This window comes from Centroberyx affinis, unplaced genomic scaffold (genome assembly GCF_046629955.1).
Source record: "Centroberyx affinis isolate AG114_WGS23_722 - 3 ecotype Tasmania unplaced genomic scaffold, CSIRO-AGI_Caff_v1 ptg000827l_1, whole genome shotgun sequence".
NCBI classification, from domain to species: Eukaryota; Metazoa; Chordata; class Actinopteri; order Beryciformes; family Berycidae; genus Centroberyx; species Centroberyx affinis.
The window spans coordinates 265,679-289,008 of record NW_027279426.1 but is presented as its reverse complement, the minus strand read 5'-3'; the positions used below and the strand labels follow the sequence as shown (position 1 = coordinate 289,008).

At 41.5% G+C, this 23,330-nt stretch overlaps 1 protein-coding gene across 1 annotated transcript in view; it reads left to right on the top strand.

Moving 5' to 3' along the window:
- Positions 1 to 21,821, top strand: part of LOC139645180 (ATP-binding cassette sub-family C member 5) — a 30,584-nt gene extending 8,763 nt beyond the window's left edge. The window contains exons 6-29 of the mRNA XM_071520810.1: positions 240 to 413; positions 1,233 to 1,380; positions 2,537 to 2,685; positions 3,620 to 3,727; positions 3,940 to 4,302; positions 4,715 to 4,786; positions 5,272 to 5,396; positions 5,486 to 5,558; positions 5,757 to 5,960; positions 6,291 to 6,416; positions 6,734 to 6,848; positions 7,036 to 7,220; positions 7,624 to 7,770; positions 9,947 to 10,076; positions 10,565 to 10,718; positions 13,999 to 14,127; positions 14,666 to 14,852; positions 16,253 to 16,342; positions 16,844 to 17,036; positions 17,385 to 17,544; positions 18,420 to 18,498; positions 18,615 to 18,728; positions 19,258 to 19,422; positions 20,496 to 21,821. Of these exons, the coding sequence (XP_071376911.1) occupies positions 240 to 413; positions 1,233 to 1,380; positions 2,537 to 2,685; positions 3,620 to 3,727; positions 3,940 to 4,302; positions 4,715 to 4,786; positions 5,272 to 5,396; positions 5,486 to 5,558; positions 5,757 to 5,960; positions 6,291 to 6,416; positions 6,734 to 6,848; positions 7,036 to 7,220; positions 7,624 to 7,770; positions 9,947 to 10,076; positions 10,565 to 10,718; positions 13,999 to 14,127; positions 14,666 to 14,852; positions 16,253 to 16,342; positions 16,844 to 17,036; positions 17,385 to 17,544; positions 18,420 to 18,498; positions 18,615 to 18,728; positions 19,258 to 19,422; positions 20,496 to 20,594 (3,489 nt within the window). The 3' untranslated portion in view covers positions 20,595 to 21,821. The remainder of the gene's footprint in view (positions 1 to 239; positions 414 to 1,232; positions 1,381 to 2,536; positions 2,686 to 3,619; positions 3,728 to 3,939; positions 4,303 to 4,714; positions 4,787 to 5,271; positions 5,397 to 5,485; positions 5,559 to 5,756; positions 5,961 to 6,290; positions 6,417 to 6,733; positions 6,849 to 7,035; positions 7,221 to 7,623; positions 7,771 to 9,946; positions 10,077 to 10,564; positions 10,719 to 13,998; positions 14,128 to 14,665; positions 14,853 to 16,252; positions 16,343 to 16,843; positions 17,037 to 17,384; positions 17,545 to 18,419; positions 18,499 to 18,614; positions 18,729 to 19,257; positions 19,423 to 20,495) is intronic.
- The last annotated feature ends 1,509 nt before the right edge of the window (positions 21,822 to 23,330 follow it).

Sequence of the window (23,330 nt, the reverse complement as noted above, 5' to 3'; positions counted from 1 at the left end):
TGTACTATCACACCGTTTCTGCCTAGATCTTCCCAAATCCCATAGCCTGAGGGAAGGGAGGTTGTCTAAGATTAGTCATTGAGCGGCTTAGGAGGAATCGCTGTCCAACAAGTAAACGTGGGAATGACATCTGTGCTGATGATATTAAGTGCTGATGTCTTAATACGTCTTGTTCAGGGCAGACTTTTCTTTGATTTGTTAGGTAAATGGTGTGTGTCACTGTGTGTCTTTCCACCCAGTTGATCAACATCTGCACCAGTGATGGCCAGCGGCTGTATGAGGCGGTGTCAGTGGGCTGCCTGCTGGCCGGGGGGCCGCTGGTGGGGATACTGGGTCTGTCCTACACTGCCTACTTCCTGGGACCCACTGCACTGGTGGGGTCGGCCATTTTCATCATCTTCTACCCAACCATGGTATGACTTCAGCTAGAACATCTGTAACAATGAGTTCAATCAGAGAGGGCATGAAAACCTTGTTCAGATGGAGTTTCAGGGCTTTTGTGTGATGCTGCTATAACACTAGATAAAGACAAAATACATGATATGTTTGCACAGGCACACAGAGTACAATAGATAAACAACAACACAAACACACACACACACACACACACACAGGCAACTGTCAGTATTTTCAGTGTTTTTAATATACTGTATTGTCGTCAGTACAGCGATAAAAAAAAAAGCATTTTCATTACAGAATGTTCATTACGTTACAGAAAGTTCTACCAAAAGTAATGATCGGAGACAATACAGCAATAAAAAGTGTTTTCATTACAGCATGTTCTAAAAGTTTTTACCAAAAATAATGATCAGGAACAGTGCAGCAGTGAAGAGCATTTTCATTACAGCATTTTCTAAAAGTTCTCCCAAAAGTAATGACTCATTATTGAACTTTGGGTGTGCTGAATTTGGTTAATCATTGCCAGTCAGTTTTTTAAACACGACAAATCTGCAATTTAATTCAAGTTGCTGCAGAACACAACCAGTGTTTTAGCAGCACCATAACTCTCAGGCCATCAATCTCCTGTCAACTTTGTTGCTGTTCCTTTTAAATTATGTTCAGTCTAAGCCGGAGTCTGACAGTTGGAGACCTTGATATTGATGTGAAAGACATTTATCACTCTGGTCCCCTAGACAGGCCCGCGGCATCGCTGATGTGATTGTGTCTGCTTTCATTTCCCCTCCTGCCACTTATTTCTCTTGTCATCATTTCCTCCGTTCCTGTCTGGACAGATGCTTGCATCGCGGCTGACGGCGTATTTCCGCAAGAAGTGTGTGGTGGTGACCGACCGGCGCGTGAGGCTGATGAACGAGATCTTGGGCTGTATAAAGTTCATCAAGATGTATTGCTGGGAGGATGCCTTTGCTCAGAACATCCACAGTGAGTGACTGTCGTGTCGGCTGGTGACTCAGCGATATCGTAAATGCACCACTCATTTCCTGCTTTTGGGCGGGACCAAGCAATTCCGGGGAATCCATACCTAATGCCATTTATTGCTGCTTTTACTAGGCTTTTTATTGACGACTTTCTCTGAGGAAAGGGTGAGCTCATTTGGACCTAAATTAGTAACTAAATCATCAGTTTATCACCTGAAATTAGACTTATCCTCTGAGTGAACTGGCAAGATACCCCTGACCCTAAATCCATTTTCATTAGCTTCCTCCGGTTAAGCCTCTCCCTATGCCATCCACTATAATCAAGGCCAGTTTGAATCTCTTGGCTTCAAGGTTAATTTGCAAGGTGTTTAGAGCCGTTTGATACCTTGAAGCCCTGTCAACGTGGCTCTACTTAGCCACGAATTAGAGATGGCCTTTTCTCACAAGGCTCTTGGCTGTATGTGGGTAAGGATAATTTTCCCCTTTAATCATGCTCCAAATTAGCCAGGTGGGGCTCGTTTTACACCGCTGTTCTGTGATTACCTATTATAATGATAATTAATTGGCATTCATCTTAACGGCCAGTGAGTCTTAAGAGTTACAGTGTCTCTCCTTTCAATTTCCATTGTTGTTAAATGGATGATCACGGTGTTTCTGCTGATTGGGCTGTGAGGCTTTTGCTTTGTTATCCATGCAGAAAAACACATAGCATCCAAAGGGGAATCCCCACGGGGAATGAAATGTGTTAGGAGGAGGGAGGCTCATATTTCACACACATTGCTGCCTGGGCTGAATACAAGATGCACAGGCTTTTTGGTTCAGTGATTGCACCCAATGAACTGGGTGAACAAAGCAGCCAGCACATGCATTTGGGAGATATACACAAACATGGAACAGGGAGGGCAGGATGAGGGCACTAGACTTGGACGGTTGTCAAGGTCCTGCAGGTTTTAAAGTCCTTTTCACGCCATGTATGGATGTGGGGCCCTTCTGTTCCCTCGAGGCTCGTGCGTCTATTTCTGTCCCCAGTGTGTGTTGTTAGTGGCTCTTATGGTGTTGTTGGTTGAATGTTCAGTGGGGATCCTTTGGGGAGTCACTTAAAAGTCTCTCTCTCTCTCTCTGTCTCTCTTTCTCTGTCTTTCTCTCTCTCTCCTCACCAGAGGTGCGATCAGAAGAGAGGGGGATCCTGGAGCGGGCTGGGGTTGTCCAGAGCCTCACAGTGGGCGTGGCTCCCATCGTCGTGGTGATAGCCTGCGTGTGCACATTCACCCTACACATGACCTTGGGCTATGACCTCACTGCAGCTGAGGTATTGTTTTTTATATGAGGAACCGTTAGTCGCCATGTCACCTACATATTTCCCCATTTTGGATACACCTGTCATGACCAGTGTTGGGCAAGTTACTTGTAAAATGTAATCAGTTACTCTTTACTTATTACTCATTTAAAAGGTAATCACATTACCTTACTAATTACTCAACAGGAGCAGTAATTAGTTGCATTACTTGTTACATTACTTCATTGGCAGTAAAGGCTCCTTGTTTTTCCCCGAGTTTCACAATGCTGATAAATTAGATGTTATGTTTTTTCGCTGTGGAAAGTGTTTTGCTGCCCACACAAAGTTTACGAGCGATGATAAAATTCTTTGCATTCTTGACTGAGATAAATTCAAAGTAATGGGAATACTTCAAGCTAACAACCAAACAGGGATTTTTTTGAAAAAAAAACTTTGAAAACTTCAAAGGAGAGAAAAGAATAAGTTCATGGGCAGATGATTAAGGTTTAAGTAATGCAGTAACAGAGTGTTACTGGGATTGGTAACTGTAATGTAATTACTAGATTTTAGATTTTAATCCCTTACGCTACGCGTTACTGAAAAAAATAATCACATTACTGTAACTCGTTACTGCCCAACGCTGTTCATCACTGGAAACATGCTTGGTGTTCTATTTCCCACGTTTCCTTGTTTGTTAAAGACAGAGTTAACAGAAAGATAATATCTGTGGAGGCAATCACATTTGAGAGCTAACCAAACAGATAATTTTTCAACAAGCAGCTGTTACAAACTTGATGAAAGAAGAGGCTGTCTCCAGCTGTGATGTGTGTGTTTCTATGTTTTGTGTGTATTTCACAAAGCGTTTCATGCACTTCTTGTTGTGTGTTAGAACTGAGAGCTCTTTCAGTAATTTAATGATAATTCAAAGAATAACTGTCTCTGTTTCTACACTCCCTACCTACCCCAGGCTTTCACTGTGGTTGCCGTTTTCAACTCCATGACTTTCGCCCTGAAAGTCACACCTTTGGCTGTGAGGTCACTGTCGGAGGGTGCTGTGGCAGTCAAAAGATTTCAGGTAGGAAATGTGGACAAGTGCTGACATTATGTTTTCAACGTATGGCTCAAATTTTAGACACATGGTAAAAGTCGCACATTAGTGGGAGATTGTTTCACAGAGTCAGAGAGAGCGAAGTCAGCAGGCCTTTCTGCCAAGGCTGAACCAAAATACTCTCTGGAATCTGTGTATAATGCATAATAAACAATAACCCATAAATTCTATCTTCACAGAGGCTCTTCATGATGGACGACAGAGAGGTCGTTTTGGCCAAAATGGAGGATCCTAGCAATGCGGTGGAATTTCGGGACGCCACGCTGGCATGGGAGAAGGCCCGCTCTCCAGCCGCTCTCAAACCCAACGCACCACCCAAGAAACCGTTTAACAGAGGGGGCATGAAGCGGGTGCTGCGCAGGGAGAAGCTCAGCCTGTATATTATCACAGAGGAGGGCAAAGGAAACGGCGAGGGTCCCAACGGCCAAAGTCTCCTCACAAATATGGAGCAGGAGAGTCCACAAAGCACCATCTCCTCCACCCAGAGCATACGACCGCCGCTGCACAAGACCCTGCATCGCATTGACCTGCGTATTAAGAGGGTAAAAACACACACACACACACACACACACACACACACACCAAGTGGATTAAGCACAGTTTTATTTCCATAGTTGGAATCAAAATAAGGGAAATCTGCAACGTTTCGCCAAAACGACAAACCCTACGGGCGAAACATTCTCTTTTCTTGTCAGTTTGCCAAGCTGCATATTTTTTATTTGAAACATGTAAAATAAATCAATCAAGATATCCTTTTTAGAGTGTGTATTTCCCTTTTTTTTAATTCTTGAATTCGAAATTTGAAATCAACGCACCAGAGAAGCCATATATTTTGTACATTTTCTTACCTAGCATTATGGACTTTCTCAGTCATTTCCATAGTTGGACACACGTTTTATAGGATATTACTGTTCCATCTCATTCCCATAATGCTGTTGTTGTTTCCTTCTGTAGGGGGCGCTGGTGGGAATCTGTGGAAGTGTGGGGAGCGGAAAGAGCTCTCTACTGTCTGCTCTACTGGGCCAGGTGAGATTCTACTGGACATTCAACTAGATTTATTTTATTCAGTGTAAGTTTTCTCATGAGACAGACATGGAGAATTGCATAGATGACTATAGACTAAAATTAGGCTACATGGAGTTTAAAAGTGAAAAGTTTAGTAAACCTCTACATCTTCGACTACATCTTCTGGGGTATATGACAACAATAAAGCATTATCTTGTTTATATGGACTTCTCTGGTTCTTATTTTTGATATTTACAGCTGTTTATGCATTGTTTAAATGTGTAATGTATTTACTGCTTAGTCTAAAACTGGACATAGCCAAAAAGATCCTGGGTTGTATGAGAGCTTAAAGCATAGTTGCGACTTAGAAATGACGTCTAATGTTCACTGGGTTTAGGCTCGGTGAAGCTTTAATTCTTGTACAATGCCAATGTAACGATCAACTGTTTGGAAAGAAATGTATCAACTTGTCTCTCTGCTTCCAACCTTCTCTGTTTGTGTTGCAGATGACTCTGCTAGAGGGTAACGTAGCAGTCAGCGGTGGTTTTGCTTACGTGTCCCAGCAGGCCTGGATCCTCAATGACTCACTGAAGGAGAACATCCTGTTCGGGAACGAGTATGACCAAGACAAGTAAGCTCAACCATGATGACTTTGCAGTGAAGGAGAGCCAAAGGGGGTTGTGATTTATCCCTAATGTTGCGTCCTTGTTTCCTCATCAGATACAACGCTGTCCTGGAGGCCTGCTGTCTCATCCCAGATCTGGTAGAACTGCCATATGGAGACATGACTGAGGTATCTGTAGAAAACAGATTTTTCAGCAAATGCTTGGTACTTCAGTATGCCTGTACTCTAACTCAGTGCAGCAAACCTGGATTTGCAAAATAAAATGCACAGGGGCTTCAGTTTATGCAAATGCCGGTTCGCAATTCAGTGCAACCGTCAACAAGAGATGGGTGCTTTCTGAACACTTTTCTTGCCTTCTCCTTCCAGATTGGGGAGAGAGGTGCCAACCTGAGTGGCGGGCAGCGTCAGAGGGTGAGCCTGGCGCGAGCCCTCTACAGCGAGCGGCCCATACTGCTCCTGGACGACCCTCTCAGTGCCGTCGATGCACATGTGGGTTCCCACCTCTTCTATAATGCCATCCGCGGCGCTGCCAAGGGCAAGACTGTGCTCTTTGTAACACACCAGCTGCAGGTAAGGGAACGTCTGTGGATTAGTAATGATAAGTACAGGAACCGTCCCTCATAGTTCCTTAAATGGTTACCAAATGCTTCTTTTGTGTAAGTTCTCCATAAACAAACACTGCCGTTACCACTTGCTCTAGTTTCAGCTGCATAAACACGGTTGCATTTCCTTGTTTCCCTCCCAATCTGTTTTTCCTCTCCTGTCAGTTCCTCCTGTCCTGGCAGTTCTAAAAGCAACCATGATTAGATGAGAGCCATTTGAAAATATACAGCACCAAATGTCTCTGCAGTGTCTGTAGCATTAAATCACTGCTGTCCCGCCAATGTTTTTTATTCCTAGTATCTGTCAGAGTGTGACGACGTAATTCTGATGAAGGACGGGCAGATTGCCGAGCATGGCACCCATGCTCAGCTAATGGGCAAAGAGCGTGACTATGCCACCCTATTCAACAGCGTGCAACAGGAGGTAAGGCCAGGGGCACATGAGGCACCAGGCCAGCTCTTTTGTGAATAAGAGCGGCTTTGCCCCCCTACACAATAACATTGTACATTACAAGCTGAATAATTCATAAGCCCAGAGAGGCAGGCCCGGTGGCTGGGAAATGTTAATGCATACAGGGCCTTTCATTATTTATGCGTGCATTGATTTACTGGTGAGCTGCTAAAGACCCTGTCACCGATATCTCTGTTTAAATGACTTACTGGGTATTGTTACGGCTGCCATGATTTGTGGGGGGGCTGTTTTCAAAGCTTGCCTTCTCCCCCTCCCTCTCCGTCTCTCAGAATCTGGTGAAAAAGAATTTGAAAAACAAGCAGCAGAGAGCAGGAGAGGAAAAGACTGAGACTGCTGTTGCTGTTGCCAAGGTCACAAAACCAAAGGTGGAGAAGGAGAAAGGAGGTGAGAGACCCTGCTACCCCCCATGCTCCAGATGTAAAGTGTTCTCTGAATGCCTGTTTGCCCGAGAATGGCTCACAAGGAACTTTGTGCCTTTTCTCACTCACACAGAACTGTTTCTTTCTTCCTTACTTTCTTCCTTCCTTCCTTTGTTCCTTCCTTTCTCCCTTCCTACTTTCTCTTCACTCAGAACAACTGATGAAAGCGGAAGAGAAGGGTTCTGGTGCAGTGGCCTGGTCTGTGTATGGTGCCTACATCAGAGCAGCTGGAGGTCCGATAGCGTTCATCGTAAACATCTTCTTCTTCCTCTCCACCACAGGCAGCATAGCCTTCAGTAACTGGTGGCTGAGCCACTGGATCAGGCAGGGCAGCGGGGTGAGTTTGGCTAGCTTCCTGCTTCACTATAAAAGAGGCCTCTCTTTATTCTGTAAGTGGCTCCCACAAGAAAAATAACTACTATGCTTCACTGAATTGTGGCAGCCGACTGAACATTAATCTGAATGTGCCTGATTAAAAAAGTAACAGCACCACGGTAAACTTAATTAAAAACAAGCACAAGCAGTGAAGAAACAGATGTGCAGCAAAGCTGCCGGTGTCTGCTATTGAGAAATGTGCTTGGCATAGAAAACATCATTGGACTGAATGCTTTTCATGTGCTTTTTGTATGCTGTAGTGTGGTAGTGTGGTTTTCTCTAATTCATTAGAGACAAAAATCCTACTTGGAAAGCAGTGTATTTTTTTCCCATTCATAGTAATTTGTTGCTCCATCTGCCCTCAGAACACATCATTAATCTTGGTGAATGAAACTGTGGCAAGCAACAGTATGAGGCTCAACCCACACATTCAGTACTATTCAACTGTTTACATCTTATCCATGGGAGCTGCTTTATTTCTGAAGACAATGAGAGGGCTGGTGTTTGTAAAGGTAAGCTCCCCAAACATTTTCCTCAGCGGGTCCCCTATTTGTCTTTATCTGTCTTGTGCTTTGTCCACTTAACCACTGATGAACTTTGAAGGGAACATGAAAACTTGATATACTATTGTTGTACAACTTTGCAGCACTCCTCCCTAATTGTCTATATTGTCATTTGTTCGCACTCTCATAGTTCCAGCGCTATAATTGAAAGTGCCTGTGGGCCAAATCCATTTATCTGTCCGCTGCCATGACTCACAGCTTTAGAAGGGCTGCGTGTGTGTGTGTGTGTGTGTGTGTGTATGTGTGTGTGAGAGAGTATGTGTGTGAGTGTGGATTAGGGCTGCAACTAACGATTATTTTCATTGTCGATTAATCTGTCGATTATTTTCTCGATTAATCGATTAGTTGTTTGGTCTATAAAATGTCAGAAAATGGTGAAAAATGTCAATCAGTGTTTCCCAAAGCCCAAGATGACGTCCTCAAATGTCTTGTTTTGTCCACAACCCAAAGATATTCAGTTTACTGTCATAGAGGAGTATAGAAACCAGAAAATATTCACATTTAAGAAGCTGGAAGCAGGGAATTTTGACTTATTTTTCTTAAAAAATTACTCAAACCGATTAATCGATTATCAAAATAGTTGGCGATTAATTTAATAGTTGACAACTAATCGATTAATCGATTAATCGTTTCAGCTCTAGTGTGGATGTGTGAGTGTGTATGTGTGCGAGAGAGAGAAAGGGAGAGAGAGAGAAATAGAGTATGTGTATGAGTGTGGGTGTATGTATGTGTGTGTGTGTGTGTGTGTGTGTGTGTGTGTGTGTGTGTGTGTGTGTGTGTGTGTGCGCTCAGTGGTACGTGCATGTCACTTTCCCTTCGGGTGTGTGTCCCCTTTTTCCAGCTAACCCTTCCTGACAGTGCATTGCAGAGGTTAGGTCCCCACGTTATTGTGTGCCACTTGAAATTGCAAATTTTTCAAAGATGGCTAATCTTTTTTTACTCCTAGCTGTGATGAGATCTTTGGGAGTGTTGAATATTCCATTAATAGAATTAATGTGTTCTCTGCTGCCACAAGTAATTTCTGTCCAATTGGTGAGATGTCTGTCATGCAGTAGGTTATAACCTTTACACGTCAGCCTCCCAGAAACTCATTATGTGTGGTTTGACAGCTTGCCTCGCACAAGGAAAATCAAGGACCATACCGTTTTTTGTTGCATGTTCTAGCTCATTTACTATACTGCACACATACTTCACATTACTACCAACCATTAACAAGCATACCATACTTTTGTAGATTTTTTAATATTTACCCGAGTCAAACATTCAGGTGATGAACCTAGCTTAAAATTCTCTGCTGCTCCGGCTAATATTTGTGTGCGGGTTTAGAAGTCATGGACGTTTGAATTTAGTTTTCACATTTTTTGGCGGAGACGTACTGTACATTCGTTTGTCTAGGTGTCTCTGCATAGAAAGCATTTCGGATTTCTCCAGAGAGGAATTGTGCATTCACGTGGATAAATCGGAAAAACTAATTTCCTATTTGTTAGTTAGCCAGACTAATTATCCTAACTTTTTTAAAAGCAAGAAGCAGCCAGTCCTTTTTAGGACGACCATGTTTTCTTATCATCGGTATGTGAACGCACTTGAAGATCTGCAGACTTTTCAGTCAATGTGCGCGTTCAACTAAACAAACTTGGACAAAAATAAACCCAGGCAAGATGCTCACTGTGATGGATTACCTATCTTAAGCAAATTTCAAGTCTCTGCTAGTTGATTTTTGTACCGAACTGAAATGAATGGAAACCTGGAAGGTACAAAAAAACACATCCAAACAGCTAAAAAAGTATATATGCTTTGGAAAATTGTTGGTAGTAATGTTAAGTATGCATGCAGTGCAGTAAATGGGCTACAACATGCAATAAAACCGGTAAGGTCCTTTAACATGTAACAAGGCCTTGACTACCCATAGCAGTATGGTGAGGCAGTGCTGGTAACATGGCCTACAACATATGAGCGCTGCTACTGTATCTTCCCATCATTTGTCGCGTCTGTGCACATTTGGAAACAGCTTCCGTCCAACTGTCTGTTTACCCGAGCTGTGACTGTTTCCGTATGTTTCTTAAGGTTGTTTGTTTACGCTGTGTCGCGCTCCACGCTCACACACTGCTGTTGTGTCTGATGACAGTGCACGGTGAAGGCTGCCTCCGCGCTCCATGACAAGCTGTTCCGCAGGCTCCTCCTCAGCCCCATGCACTTTTTTGATACAACACCTCTGGGTCGCATCCTGACCCGCTTCTCCAGAGACATGGATGAGGGTGAGGCCTGATTTGTCTTGACCGCGAACCCCCCCCCCCTCTCCCTAGAGAGCGCTCAGTCAGTGAAGTCACCGTAGTTGACATAGTGTAGTGCCAAGACACTGTGTGATTTGACAAAGAGTCTTTTCCCTAGTGAGTCGCTCTCTGTTATCCACTTCACTTGTGTCTTTGCTTGACATCTTGATTTGTGGGTCGGGGGGTGGGTGGGGTTGTTTGTTTGTTTTGGGTGGTTGGTTTTGTTTCAAGGCATGATGTTTTTATAGGGGTGCTTAGTTTATTTTTTATCTTACCTGCACAAATTCGCATTTTACTCCTCTCCCCTCTGTGTTTTATCATTGTGTTATATTACCTCTGTTATTTTCACTGCGCAAATAAATAATATGTCCCCATATAAGCAGACCATGATCAGTCAGGGGGAAAAAAAACACATATGGATAGATCCAGGGCTGCACAGTGTGTCTGATGCAGTTTGTCTCTCCTCCCCAAAGTGGACGTGCGTCTGACCATGCAAGGTGAAATGCTGCTGCAGAACCTGACCCTGGTGCTGTTTTGCCTGGCCATGGTGGGCGTCGTCTTCCCCTGGTTCCTGCTCTCCATCCTGCCCCTGGGAGCCTTCCTCTGCATTGTCAACCGCGTCTCCAGGTCAGAGTTAACATCAGTGCTGTCGTTACCATGGCTGTCAATGATGAACATGGCAAAGATGTTGATGCTCTAGGGGACAATTTGCAATCACCCTACATCACCCTAATCTGAGTAACAAATACTCAGATTTGTTATTAGTAATCTGAGTAACAAATACTCAGATTACTTTTTTGTGATAACCTGTTAGGTACTTGTTAGTTTTTCAGTTTGTGTATTCAGCTATTAGTTAAGTAATGGAAGGGGAAGGGTAAAGCCGCATTACCTGAGGTGTTAAAGGGTTGACGTCCCACAGAGAAAAAGGCTGTGTGAGGAGGAAAATGTATTAAGTCAGTAGTCAAATAGTCCAATAATAGTTCAAGTGGAATGCCGACACATTTCAGCCTGCTAGGCCTTCGTCAGGACATTCCTTTTTATTCCCTTTTTGCAGTCATTAGTTACTTTTTGAAATTAGAATGTCGTTACTTTTATTATTCTTTAATATTGTTTCATTTTTGTTAGCTCAAATTTTAAAACAAAAGTAAAATAAAGCGAACATGACGGCATGCTGCTATTTGAAAAATTGCAATCTAAGTCTGCTTGTCATAAATGAGATTGGCTTACTGTTCTAAAAACAGAGCAATAGTCTTTCACTGAAATCTAAAACAATGATTGACAATATGCTTGGTAGCACAAGTAATATTGCTACAGCATGTTTATGAAGTGGGCAATGAAAAGGCACTCTAACAAGTTGCTTTTAATAAAGAGTAACTTAATAGTGTAACTAGTTACTTTTGAAGGCAAATAAAGTGACATAAATAATAACTTTTAAAAGTAACTTTCGGTCTCAGAGCATGTAGACTGTTAGCCGTCATGGATTTGATTTTTCTCAACCTCTGGTTTCTTGTAAATGTTGCTGGAATATCCCTGGATTATTTGATGACTCAGCTGTAGCCATTATTTAGGGTTTTGTAGCAATTGTGTAATAAAAATGGCCCACCAAGGAGAAGAACAACTTACTGGCACCGGGGGAAATAAGCACAGTATCTTATTTCCTGCATCAGAAAAGTCACGAAGAACATGACTCTCAGTCTTATTGTTATGCTGGTGCAACGTTAGAAAGTACAAAAACAAGATACATTAACCTTCCAAATGCCAATACAGTATACAGTTAAATTGATTAAAAATATTTGTATTCATATTTTAAAAGGCAAACGCAAATGAAATTATTGTGAATCTTTGATACAGAGAGTATTAAGTAATATTCCCTGAGTATTCCCAAAAGGCAATGATCACCCATGGCATCAAACACTTGGGAAAGGATGAAATATCGAATATCAAAGTCACAACGTCCCTGGATTTGAATTACTCATGTATGTTACATCAAACTGGATCTCCCATTGAAATTTCTAAAACGGCTTTATTGAATTGTGAAATGAAACTGCCCAGGGCATAAACATGTTTGTCTGGAACACAGCCTCGGAGCGAGGAAGCGTCATGTTCTTTCCCTCTCTCTTCCCCGCTTTTATGAGAAAACCGAAATGATTCATTGGAGACTTGTTATTCACATGCGCCATCCATCCTTTCTTTGCGTCTAAAAGTAGAAAGACACCCCACCTTTGTCAATAAACCCCTCTCTCTCACACATCCCCGTGGACTGGGAGTCTGGTGTTCCTCCGGCTGCCCGGCGCATCGCCGTCTGCGTGTGACGCTGCTCATAATATCGCACATAAATCAGATAGTGGGAAAATGACCAGATCTCTGTTAGGAAAAGCGGTTGCTCTCTCTCCGTCCCACCTGGGCTCTGCTGTCATCGTTGTCCACCTGTCTGTCACACGACTGCACCGTCATTGGAGTTAATGCTTTTTCCATTCCATCTTTCCTCTGTGGTGCCTCACTTTTCAGCTGCAACGTCTATACTCCTTCCAGGATCTCACAAAGTAGACAAGTCGAGGAAGGCAGCAATATCAGTTCTATAACTAAAATGTGAAGTGCATACAGGGACATTGGCCCTAAAAAAAAGACCAAAGTCACCTTAACAAAAGTAGACTCTTCACATTTCATACAGTATATAAAAAAAGTACTACTCCTAATAGTAATGCAAGTTTATAAACAATATGGGGGCTTGAACCCAGGTCTACGCTGCCCCTTAAAGCTAAACGCCCACCGATATTTTTAAAGTTCCCATATTCTCTTGTCACGATTTTGTTTTCATACATACTGTGGCTCAGAAAAGGAAAATTGCAAATACAAGTAGTTTAGTTAAAAGCCTCAAATGTCCTCACAGGCAGAACAGTCAGTACTGGAGTTTGATTGGCAGACAATACCAGCTCCTCTAATTCAAATGAGGCAAACCTGCTGAGAAAAGGTTTTCCAGTTCAGCTGCAGCAAACTTGCCTGATTAGAGAGATTTTAGCAATTGTTCTGTGAAGGGAGCCAATCAAGACCAACTTCAGTTGTGATGTGTTGACTGGAGTTCATCCAAAACTGCCTGTAAACAAGGATGGATTTTTGAAAAAGCAATAACTTTAAAGGATAATGCTGGTGTGTTTTTTTTTAAGTGTGTGCCTACCTTCACAAGAAGTCATTTGCAGCCATTCATTCTTGTACTGTATGAAAAACAACTTCCACCGATGTGAAACTTGCCCAAGCTAGATAATCCATCCTGGTTGACATGAAATTTGGTTTTGTCAAAGTTTCTGTTTTGTCATGATTCCCATTGTGCCTGAGCTGAGTGTTTTCATATAAGTGCACCCATTACATTACGCTGTGCTTACTGTCAATCACATGACACCCACAGGAAGAAATGGAAGTCTCCACCTGGAAATAATACCTCAAAAACATGTCGCCTTACAAACCTTATTTTCACATTCATGTCTTGCCCGCACAACAGTTAATTTCAAGTCAGATTTGACGGTCTAAAGTTTATAATTTAAAAACACTTTAAAAACGAGTACTGTAAATGTTAAAAAATGTAATTACATGCGGCGTGCATTGCAAAATGATGGGGGAAAATGTAAACTAGACAGTTTGGACGTTGACAGTAGTAAATGTTCTATAACTCTAAATGACATGGTACTCTTTGATTTTAACTACTCAAAATAAAATTTTAGTAATCTCTATTTACTCTAATCTCTACTCTAAACATTTGATCATATATAAGTAGAGGAAAGTATGAATTCCTATAATACGGCCCCCTTTAAACTCTACTCTAAACATTTGATCATATATAAGTAGAGGAAAGTATGAATTCCTATAATACGGCCCCCTTTAAACACACAACATCCTGCTTCTGCATTTCCAGGGTTCTGATTCGCGAGCTGAAGCGCCTGGAGAACATCAGCCAATCACCATTCACCTCTCACATCACCAGCAGTCTGCAGGGCCTCTCCACCATCCACGCCTATGGAAGAGGACACGACTTCCTGGGCAGGTGAGAAAAACTGTTTTGTATCAGAGAGGCACTGTATCCTTACTGCACGCTTACCTCTTGGTTGTCCCAGTTTGACAGTTTAAGTACAGAGATGTTTTTTGTGTGTTTTCTTTAAGTCCTGTTGCTGCTATTTTGCACACACCCATGCTATAATTCACACTTTTTTTCATTCATTTCTACTTAACACATTCTAGTGTTGAAATTGCCAGTTGCATATGTTTATATAACCCTGTCACTATATTCTTGCTATATTGCCATATTGCTATATTCTTATTTAAACTCAAAAATTTTTTGCCATATCCTATAACTGTTTGCTGGTGCAATGACCCAGTTTCCCCGCAGGGATCATTAAAGTTTCATCTCATCTTATCTAATCTTATCTTATCTTATCTTATCTTATCTTATCTTATTTATAGTTCACTCCTACATTAGTGAACATACCAAACTTTAAACCAGAAATTTTGTAGTCAGCAAGCATGGGACGATTGAGTTGTGCTTGCTTTTGCTTCAGCTAAAAAGAGTTTATCTTTCTGTTCAGATATCAGGAATTGTTGGACACCAACCAGGCCTCCCACTACCTCTTCAGCTGCGCTATGCGTTGGCTGGCTGTCCGACTCGACCTCATCAGCATCGCTCTCATCACTACTGTAGCACTTCTCATTGTCTTCATGCACAAGCAGATTCCTCCAGCCTATGCAGGCCTCGCCATATCATACGCAGTGCAGGTTTGTACAATTACATATGTACATTTGCATATACCAACATGGGAAGCACTGACTGGTAGCCTAAATGGGTGAAAGAAGGGCTTGTAATCACAGGGTCACCAGTTTGAATCCCCAGACAGGATAGGAAAATGTGGATGGGCAAAGTGAACAGTCTCCTGTTACTCAACTGCTAACATCAAGGTGCCCTTGAATAAAGCACTTACAGGAAAAATTCACACTTGGATGCTCTTGCTTTTAGATATCATTGATTTATGATGTTCAATTAATTTTAGAAGCTGTTTTGTGATGAAGTGTTATAAATTACATTTTTGGTGTACACACTTTCCCTCATCCTACCTTGCCTACTTCTACTTCTTGGTCTCTTTGCCTCTTCTATGATGGATTTCTCACTGTATGATTGCTGAACTAAGCACTTGCTTTTTGATTTTGAAGGACTGACAGCAAAACCTGATAATGTTCTAGATAGCTGAAACGTTTTCTGCTATCAAACTACATTGTATCTGCGCTGGAAATATCTCGACCCTACATTGTCTATATTTGTCCAATCATCTATGGGAATGAGAAAAATACACCATGAGACAACAAAATAGGCCCAGAAATTCAAGATGTTTTTTTTAACAGTGTTGCGAAAGTTTTGTATGAGTAGTTTGTGCTCTTCACATTGTCCTGAGGAGGTATAATACAGGTGCTTTGGTTGCCAAAGAAAACTTAGGAAAAATGAAAGAAACCCACACACTGATATAAAATAAGGAGAAAGTCCAAACTGAGGTTTACAGATACAAAAATGTAGATTTATTTATTATCATGTGTCCGTGCACAAAAGTGCAAAACTAAAAAGTGAAATATTGTGAAATATTGAGAAGACGTTTCGGACTCAGACTTCTCTCATTTCTCTCCATTGAGATTCATTTCACTTTATATTTTTGCACTTTTTTGTGCAGTGCTTTTGTCTGCAGGTTTCTCCAACATGTCATACACATTCAAATTCAGTCTTTCTCTTCCTTGGTGGCCGTTGCATCATATTGCTGCACACGTGCAAGGGCACGCCCAGACCCAGTCCTATAGGAGTGTTTGTTTGCTCTTTGTTAAGATCTTGGAGGTTGGGTTTTATTGTTGTTTAAATGCTCAATACTTGAATCCCTGTTGAATTGCTCTTAGTGTGGTCATGACAGAGAAATATTAATTGAAATTGATTGACTAGACAGTGAAAGGAGCCATATCAGCAAGTCTGTGTACTGGGTTGTAAATTTTTATAGGTTTTACTGCTCGTTCATTGTAGGGAATCACAGCACACTTGGATTGAGAGCATTTTATTGAGAGCATTTTATAGTAATTGGGCGTGAGGGTGTTTATCATTAACCTTCCACCTCTCTTTCTTTCTTTCTCTTTTTCACCTTCAGCTGACTGGCTTGTTTCAGTTTACGGTGAGGCTGCTGGCAGAGACTGAGGCTCGGTTTACGTCAGTAGAGAGGATCAATCATTATATAAAGGTAAGAGCAGTAACGACATCAGTCTGTACCACATGCACATTGGGAAGGTGGATCATGTGGCACTAAGTCGATGATGTACACACACACGCTCGGACAAAGTCTGGAAACACACACAACAATCAGACACAGACCAGCCCAATATGACAGAGCAGTTGGATTCAGGGCTGTCTCTTGTCCAGACAGCAGTGTGTGTGTGTGTGTGTGTGTGTGTGTGGGTGTGGGGGTGTGTGTGTGTGTGAGATAAGCACAGCAGGAAGCAGATGGAACCCAGTGTGAGGCCTCTACACACTTCACAGCACATGGCAGGGCTTGTTTCACACAACAGCCATCAAACCATAAAGATGCGAATACCAACTCAACTTTTTTCGCTCTGTCTCAAGTGCCAAGAAAAGCTCCTAGAGAGAAAAATCTATGAATTACACTGCGAGTGAGGCAGGGGGCTTACACCTCCGCAGAGATACAGAGATTAATACCAGATTCCATCGCCACTCCTTATCTCAGCGTCTGGAGAGCGAAGCGCCAAGACGAAGTCCCGGGACATCCGCTCCTGCCCTCGCCTGGCCTCAGCAGGGAAGGATCACCTTCCAGGATGTGGAGATGCGTTACCGTGACGATCTGCCACTGGTGCTCAAGAAGCTGTCCTTCAACATCCTGCCTGAAGAGACCATCGGTATTGTCGGGCGTACAGGGTCAGGTACGAACCTTTTTTTCCCCAGTGGGTAGCTTTTTCAGTCTCCCTTTACATCTCTCTTCCAACTCGTACATCTAATACAATACAATACAATACAATACAATACAATACAATACAATACAATGCAATACAATTCATATGCTGTCTCCTCTACCAAGAATGGATGCCTCAATAGTTCACTCTGTCAAGTCATTGTAAATTAATCACATGAAATTAGTTTTGCATGAATTCCAGATTTTCAGAACAGACTGTCAGAGAAGACTCTTATTTGTTCTTTCAGTTTGCTTAGTTTCTTTTAAGTAATCTTACTATATTTATTCACACAGCATCTTTTTTCCCACGTTTTTACAGGAAAGTCGTCTCTAGGCGTAGCTCTGTTCAGGCTTGTGGAGCTGACAGGAGGCTCCATTACCATTGACGGAATCAATATTGCCCAGATTGGTCTGGATGACCTGCGGAGCAAGCTAGCCATCATCCCCCAAGAGCCTGTACTCTTCATCGGCACCATCAGGTAATCCACTGATAATTAGTATTTAACTAATGCATGTATTTAACATGCATTGCAGAACAGTAACGTATGTACTCTTCTGGCTTTAGAAAATTAGAACCCCCATCCCTCAGCAATTACCGTTAAAGTGCACTTAAGCAACCGCTCCAGTGGAGATACTCAGTGTTCAGCAGTACAGGAATGTGGTTGAAGTGGGCAGCTCCCAGGTGTATAAACGTTTGTATGTGCGTAACCTTCCCTTCTAATGCAATTACTCCCCAGGTCAATGCTGCAAATAGGGATGTGCTCCCAGCCCACTTACCTGTTTTTCAACTTTTTTCAATAACAATAAATAAATAGGATATATTATACATTAGCAGTCTGTGTCTGTGACCCTGTTTGTACATTGATGTTTGAGATGCTTTGGGGTATATATATTATACGTATATGATGCTATGGTCGAGTGTCTGATGGGCGTGGTCAGCAGTGAGCTGGCTGTGGCTATCAACGTGAGGCTAGCTGCTTCAGGGAGGGAAATCATAGCAATGGTGGAATGCAGTAAGAAACAAAAGAACAGCTAAGCTAAATGTGTGGCAGATAAGACCCGTTCAAAAACATGGGTGGGCATTGATTTTATTTAAATTGCAGATTGCCTGCATTCACCGTCTGCTTCTTCAATGGCTGTAATAGCTTTACAGATGCCGGTTACCTCACCCTCAGGCAAGGAAGCAGACAGCTCATCAAGATGAGTGACAAGTTTTAGGGCATGAACTTGACCAACAGAAGGGGAGGAGGGCAGGACTAACAATACATTTCTTTGTCTTAAGGCGAAAAAGTTGCATAATGTAGCTTTTAACGCAGTTTGAAAAAGATCATGATTATGGTTTCTTTCCCAATAGGACCAATTTAGACCCATGGGATCAATACTCTGATTCCCAGATATGGGAAGCACTTGAGAAGACTCATATAAAAGAGATGGTAGGTGGAAAGTTGGTTAAACACTGTCAATACTACATAGTTGTGATAAATAATTCATTACTTTAATAGAATAAGCCCATTACAGCTGTTTCTCATAACTCTTTGACTTTCCTCAGGTCAGCCAGCTGCCTCACTCGCTCCACTCAGAGGTAACGGAGAACGGTGAGAACTTCTCAGTGGGAGAGCGACAGCTACTCTGTGTGGCCAGAGCCCTGCTGAGGCACAGCAAGGTACTGATTGTATAATACCGCTATTTCACATTTACACTCTGTGGAACATTGTTTTTGGATGGGTGACGATAGCTGCTTGCGCAAGAGTTTGTCTTTAATTTTAGAAAGGGAAAACAGAGCTTTTCCATATCATTCACTTATAAGTGTGCGCTCACTGTATGGCATAACATTGCCACCCAGTGGCTTACATTGTAACTTCATCTCATGAACTGTTAGGTGTCAACTGTGGATCAACAGCACATATAATGTGTGTATGCTTTTGATCAAGTACTTTACACTACCAAACACACATTTTACTATTTTCCACATTTTAGAATAATATTAAAGACATCAATATATAGTATACAACAGGCACAGGCACTATAAACTCAAGACAAATTTTCTTTGTGACAGTTAATTCTCTCACCTTGTCCTTTATTGTCTTACATTATCTAGTATGCAAATTGTGATATTATTTAGATTTTATTTATATTTGACTTTTTATATTTGACTTTATAGTTGACTTTCTGTAAAATCTGCTGTTTTATAGATTCTTCTATTGGACGAGGCAACGGCCGCCATTGACACTGAGACAGACCGTCTGATCCAGGAGACCATTCGCAACGCGTTTGGTGGCTGCACCACTCTCATCATTGCCCACCGTCTCAACACAGTGATGAGCTGCAGCAGGGTCATGGTCCTGGACAGCGGCCAGGTGGGTGTTAGTGTAACATGCTGCAGGATTTGGCCCCTGGGTGTAACTCACTCCTGAGTTGAAATACCCCTGCTTCGCTATTTCAATTGGGTCCTTTTCCAGTGACAGATTGGATAAGACAGTGCACACTTAACTTTGGAGGTCTTGTGGTCAGGCTGACCGCTCAGGCAAGAACATGAAGTGCCTACCAGTGATTGTCAGTAATAGTGGTTCCTATTAGCCCTGATAATATAGTTGAGTCCTCCTCTCCAGCTGGGGATGCAGTGATATGTGGAGTGTAGAGGGGTTAAGTGTAACTTGGTAGATACATTAAAATATGGCTCCATGGTGTGAACTTACTCCAACTTACTCCTAAGTTGTAACTGTTCTGTATCTGATCCTGACCTTTGTTGAAGGGGGCAAGTAAAAAGAGAATTTCCATATAGGGATCAATACAGTATTACATTATATTATTATTAAATATGCCCAGCTTTCCCATTTTAATTGGGTCCTGTGCTAGTGATGGATTGTGTTAGACAGCAAATATTAATCTTTCATGGTCAGGGGCTTCCTGGTGGCTTAGCTGGCACAGACCGTGTACCTGCAACACCCTGGGTTTGAATGCAGCACAGGACTTTTGTTGCATGTCACTCTCTCACTCTTCTATTCTCTTGTCTCCCTCTCTCTCTCTTCTATTCTGCTCTTTCTCTCTCTCTCTCTCTCTCTCTCTCTCTCTCTTTCTCTCTCTCGTCTGTCTCCACAGTAAGCTTTCCGATAAAGCAGAAATGCCAAAAAAAAAGGTTCACATTTCGAGCCAGGTCAACGGTTAATGTTTAATAGCGACCAATGACCATCGGTTACATAAACTTTTGTCATTCACCAAGGTGTAACGAGATGTTTAAATGCTTCTCATATGCTTCCCAAGGGAATAAACCTAAGTTGCAATATTGATGTGGCACATAATAGAATACGCCTTGATGATTTTTTTCCTCACACAAACTCATTGACCCAGCACATGGTACTTCTGATGTTGTAGCTGGCATGCTATTAAATGCATTTACTCATCATTTGTTTCATCCTTTTCATCCTCACAGATTTTGGAGTTTGACAGTCCCGCTGCCTTGCTGGCAGATGAAAACTCCAGATTCAGAGCCATGATAGAAGCATCAGACACCAAACTGGATCAGAGCTGAACTCATGATGTGTACCGTGACACGATGCAAAAATACAGCAGAATACCTGAGTTGCACAAAAAAAAGAAAACAAAATCAACCGAATCCTGCCACGGAATGAAAGTGTTCTGTTAACAAATACAGAGGCTGATGCAGAGGCTGCTATGTGTAACAAACAATGTCTGTTCATTTCAAAACCAAAGATTTGGTGACCACGTTTCTTAGGGGCACAACTAAAATGGAAAAATCTAACTATGCAAAGAAAGACACAATAGCCTCCTGTTCTTTGCTGCTGTGTCGCAGGAGTTCATTTCTTGGAGGCCAAAGAATTATCTGCAAACGAAATGGAGCAATGACTCTAACAATGGCACTTTATATTTCATGGAGATGCATGGAAGTGTATGTGGTGCTTCTTTTTCCCCTATCTCCAGGAGGTAGGCTAATGACAATGAGACTGTCAGAATTTGTATAAACATTTCATTTCATTAACCAAGAACTGCACAGTGTAGAAATGTACAGATAAGTAGAGAATGGTGGCTTACTGCCCCCATGACAGTGTTGACCAGATTAACGACTGAGGTTTATATTTTATAACATTATTGATACGTTTGTTGTAAGTATTAATCATTCAATACACCGTACCTCAAAAAAAAAAAAAAAACCTTAGTAACCATTCCACTGAGGCACTGTTTTAAAAAATGCAGAGTCGTTTAATTTTATCATTGCTTTTTCTGTTTGATATACCTAGTTCATTCATTTTTATGGTTCAATAATTTCAGTGAATTATTGCAGATGCAGTATGTGCCTCCAGCCCTCAACATTTACAGGTCATATGTAGTGGTGTTTGCATTCTTTTTTTTTTTAGATGGCATGCAAGTAGCCTATTTTATTTTAGAATGAACAAATGTTCCCTCTAAATCCAAATGCTGGAGTTTGAAATCTGCACATTTTATATTACAGCAGTGTCTGTAGTATCTATTTAATTTTGGGTGTATGTTATAACAGGTGATATAGGTGAAATGGAAGATCAGGTACGTTGAGGCTGTAAAACAAATGTTACAGTAGATTATTTCAACAAAAAGCTAAAATTGATCAACATCAACAGCTGTTTTCAAAATCTGTGTTTTTACAAAGCTGGGGATTGTAAACATCTGCCTTATAATTACGTGCATGTTGATCGATCATGAGGAGTGCAATATCTTTCTTTTGCAATGATATTGCAATGACTTGTCAAGATTGCCTTTGTACAACACTTGAGATTGTAATTTTGCAATATATTTTATTTGTAAATGTTTGATTTTTGTTATAAAAAATCTTTTTCAATAAAGATATTTTTATACAAGCTGATGCTCAGTTGTCTGAGATCTTGCATGAGAAGTAATCGATAGATAATAATTTGGAATAATTTATTAGCAGACTAGCCCTTCCAGTAGACTCAGTCTAGTCTAACATAATTACAGACTTGTCAACATAGTCTAATCAAACTAAGTGAAATAGGCCAGCAATACTATGCAGACAACATACCCCCCTGCACTGTAATATGTGAGTACAGCAGAAGGCCAAAAAGTTTGCTGGTTTCATCACTGAGATCAACCGCAATGCAAAGGAGAAACACCACAACGTCCATGATGTGACTGAAGCTCAGCTGGATCCTGATGAGACCAACTGATCAGACCGAGTGCCAGACTGTGGACTGAATATTGATAATGAGCTCCCGATGACACCCACTCTACAGTTGACACTGTACTGCTACCAGGCCATTATGTATACTGTGTGTGTGGAACAGCTTATTATTCTACAAATCAAAGTACTGCACAAATAGAAATTACAGCACAGATCTGTGTGTGTGTGTGTGTGTGTGTGTGTGTGTGGGAGGAAGGGACAGAGGTGGGGGTGAATGCAAAACAATTGTTGTGTAGGCTACATAAAAAAACAACTGTTACTGGACATTTTGCACTTAGAAATCAATACTTAGCCTACTCTTATCAAGTATTGATTAGTAAATGCAAGCAGAGATAGTGGACCTTGTACGCATGTGATTGTAGGTGTGCTTGTGAGAGGTGTGTGTGTTGCTTTCATTTTGACTGTTTGAATTTGTTTGTCTGCTCATTTGTTTGTCACAAACATGTATCGACTATATTTCCTATCTACCTGTCTTGTTAGATTTGTGTCTAAATTGGAAGCAGTGGTGTTAACATTTACAAATATTCTGGGACTGGTTTCCTTCTTTCCTTCCTTCCCCCCTTCTTTCCTTGCTTCCTTCCTTCCTTCTCCATAGGAGCCAAAGTATGGGACTGGAATCATTCAGTTTCTCCCACATATCAAGGGGGTGTGATTTGTTGTTTTCTGGAGAGAAGAGTGGTAATTCTCTTCCTCTGGGCTCTGTATGGATGCTGCACACAATGCTAAATATCTACCCATAACAGAGCATTTCTAAACCAACCCATTAACCCAGGAAAAAAATAAATAGTGTTCCAGGCTTTGACAACTATATATACAAAACATTTTTTTTTTACGGCGCATTCAACTTAATATCAATTTCACAAATTATAGTTTCCTGTGAAACACTAATACCACTTATTATTATTACAGTGTTATTACAATATTATTAATTATTTTTAATGTTACTGTTTTTCATTTTTTTGTCGAAACATTGCATTTTATGCTGATGGAGTTTTCCATGTCATATACATTTTCAGATATTTTCTAGAAAGACAAAGTTTATACATTTTAACATTTAGGACTTGAGGGCTTTTA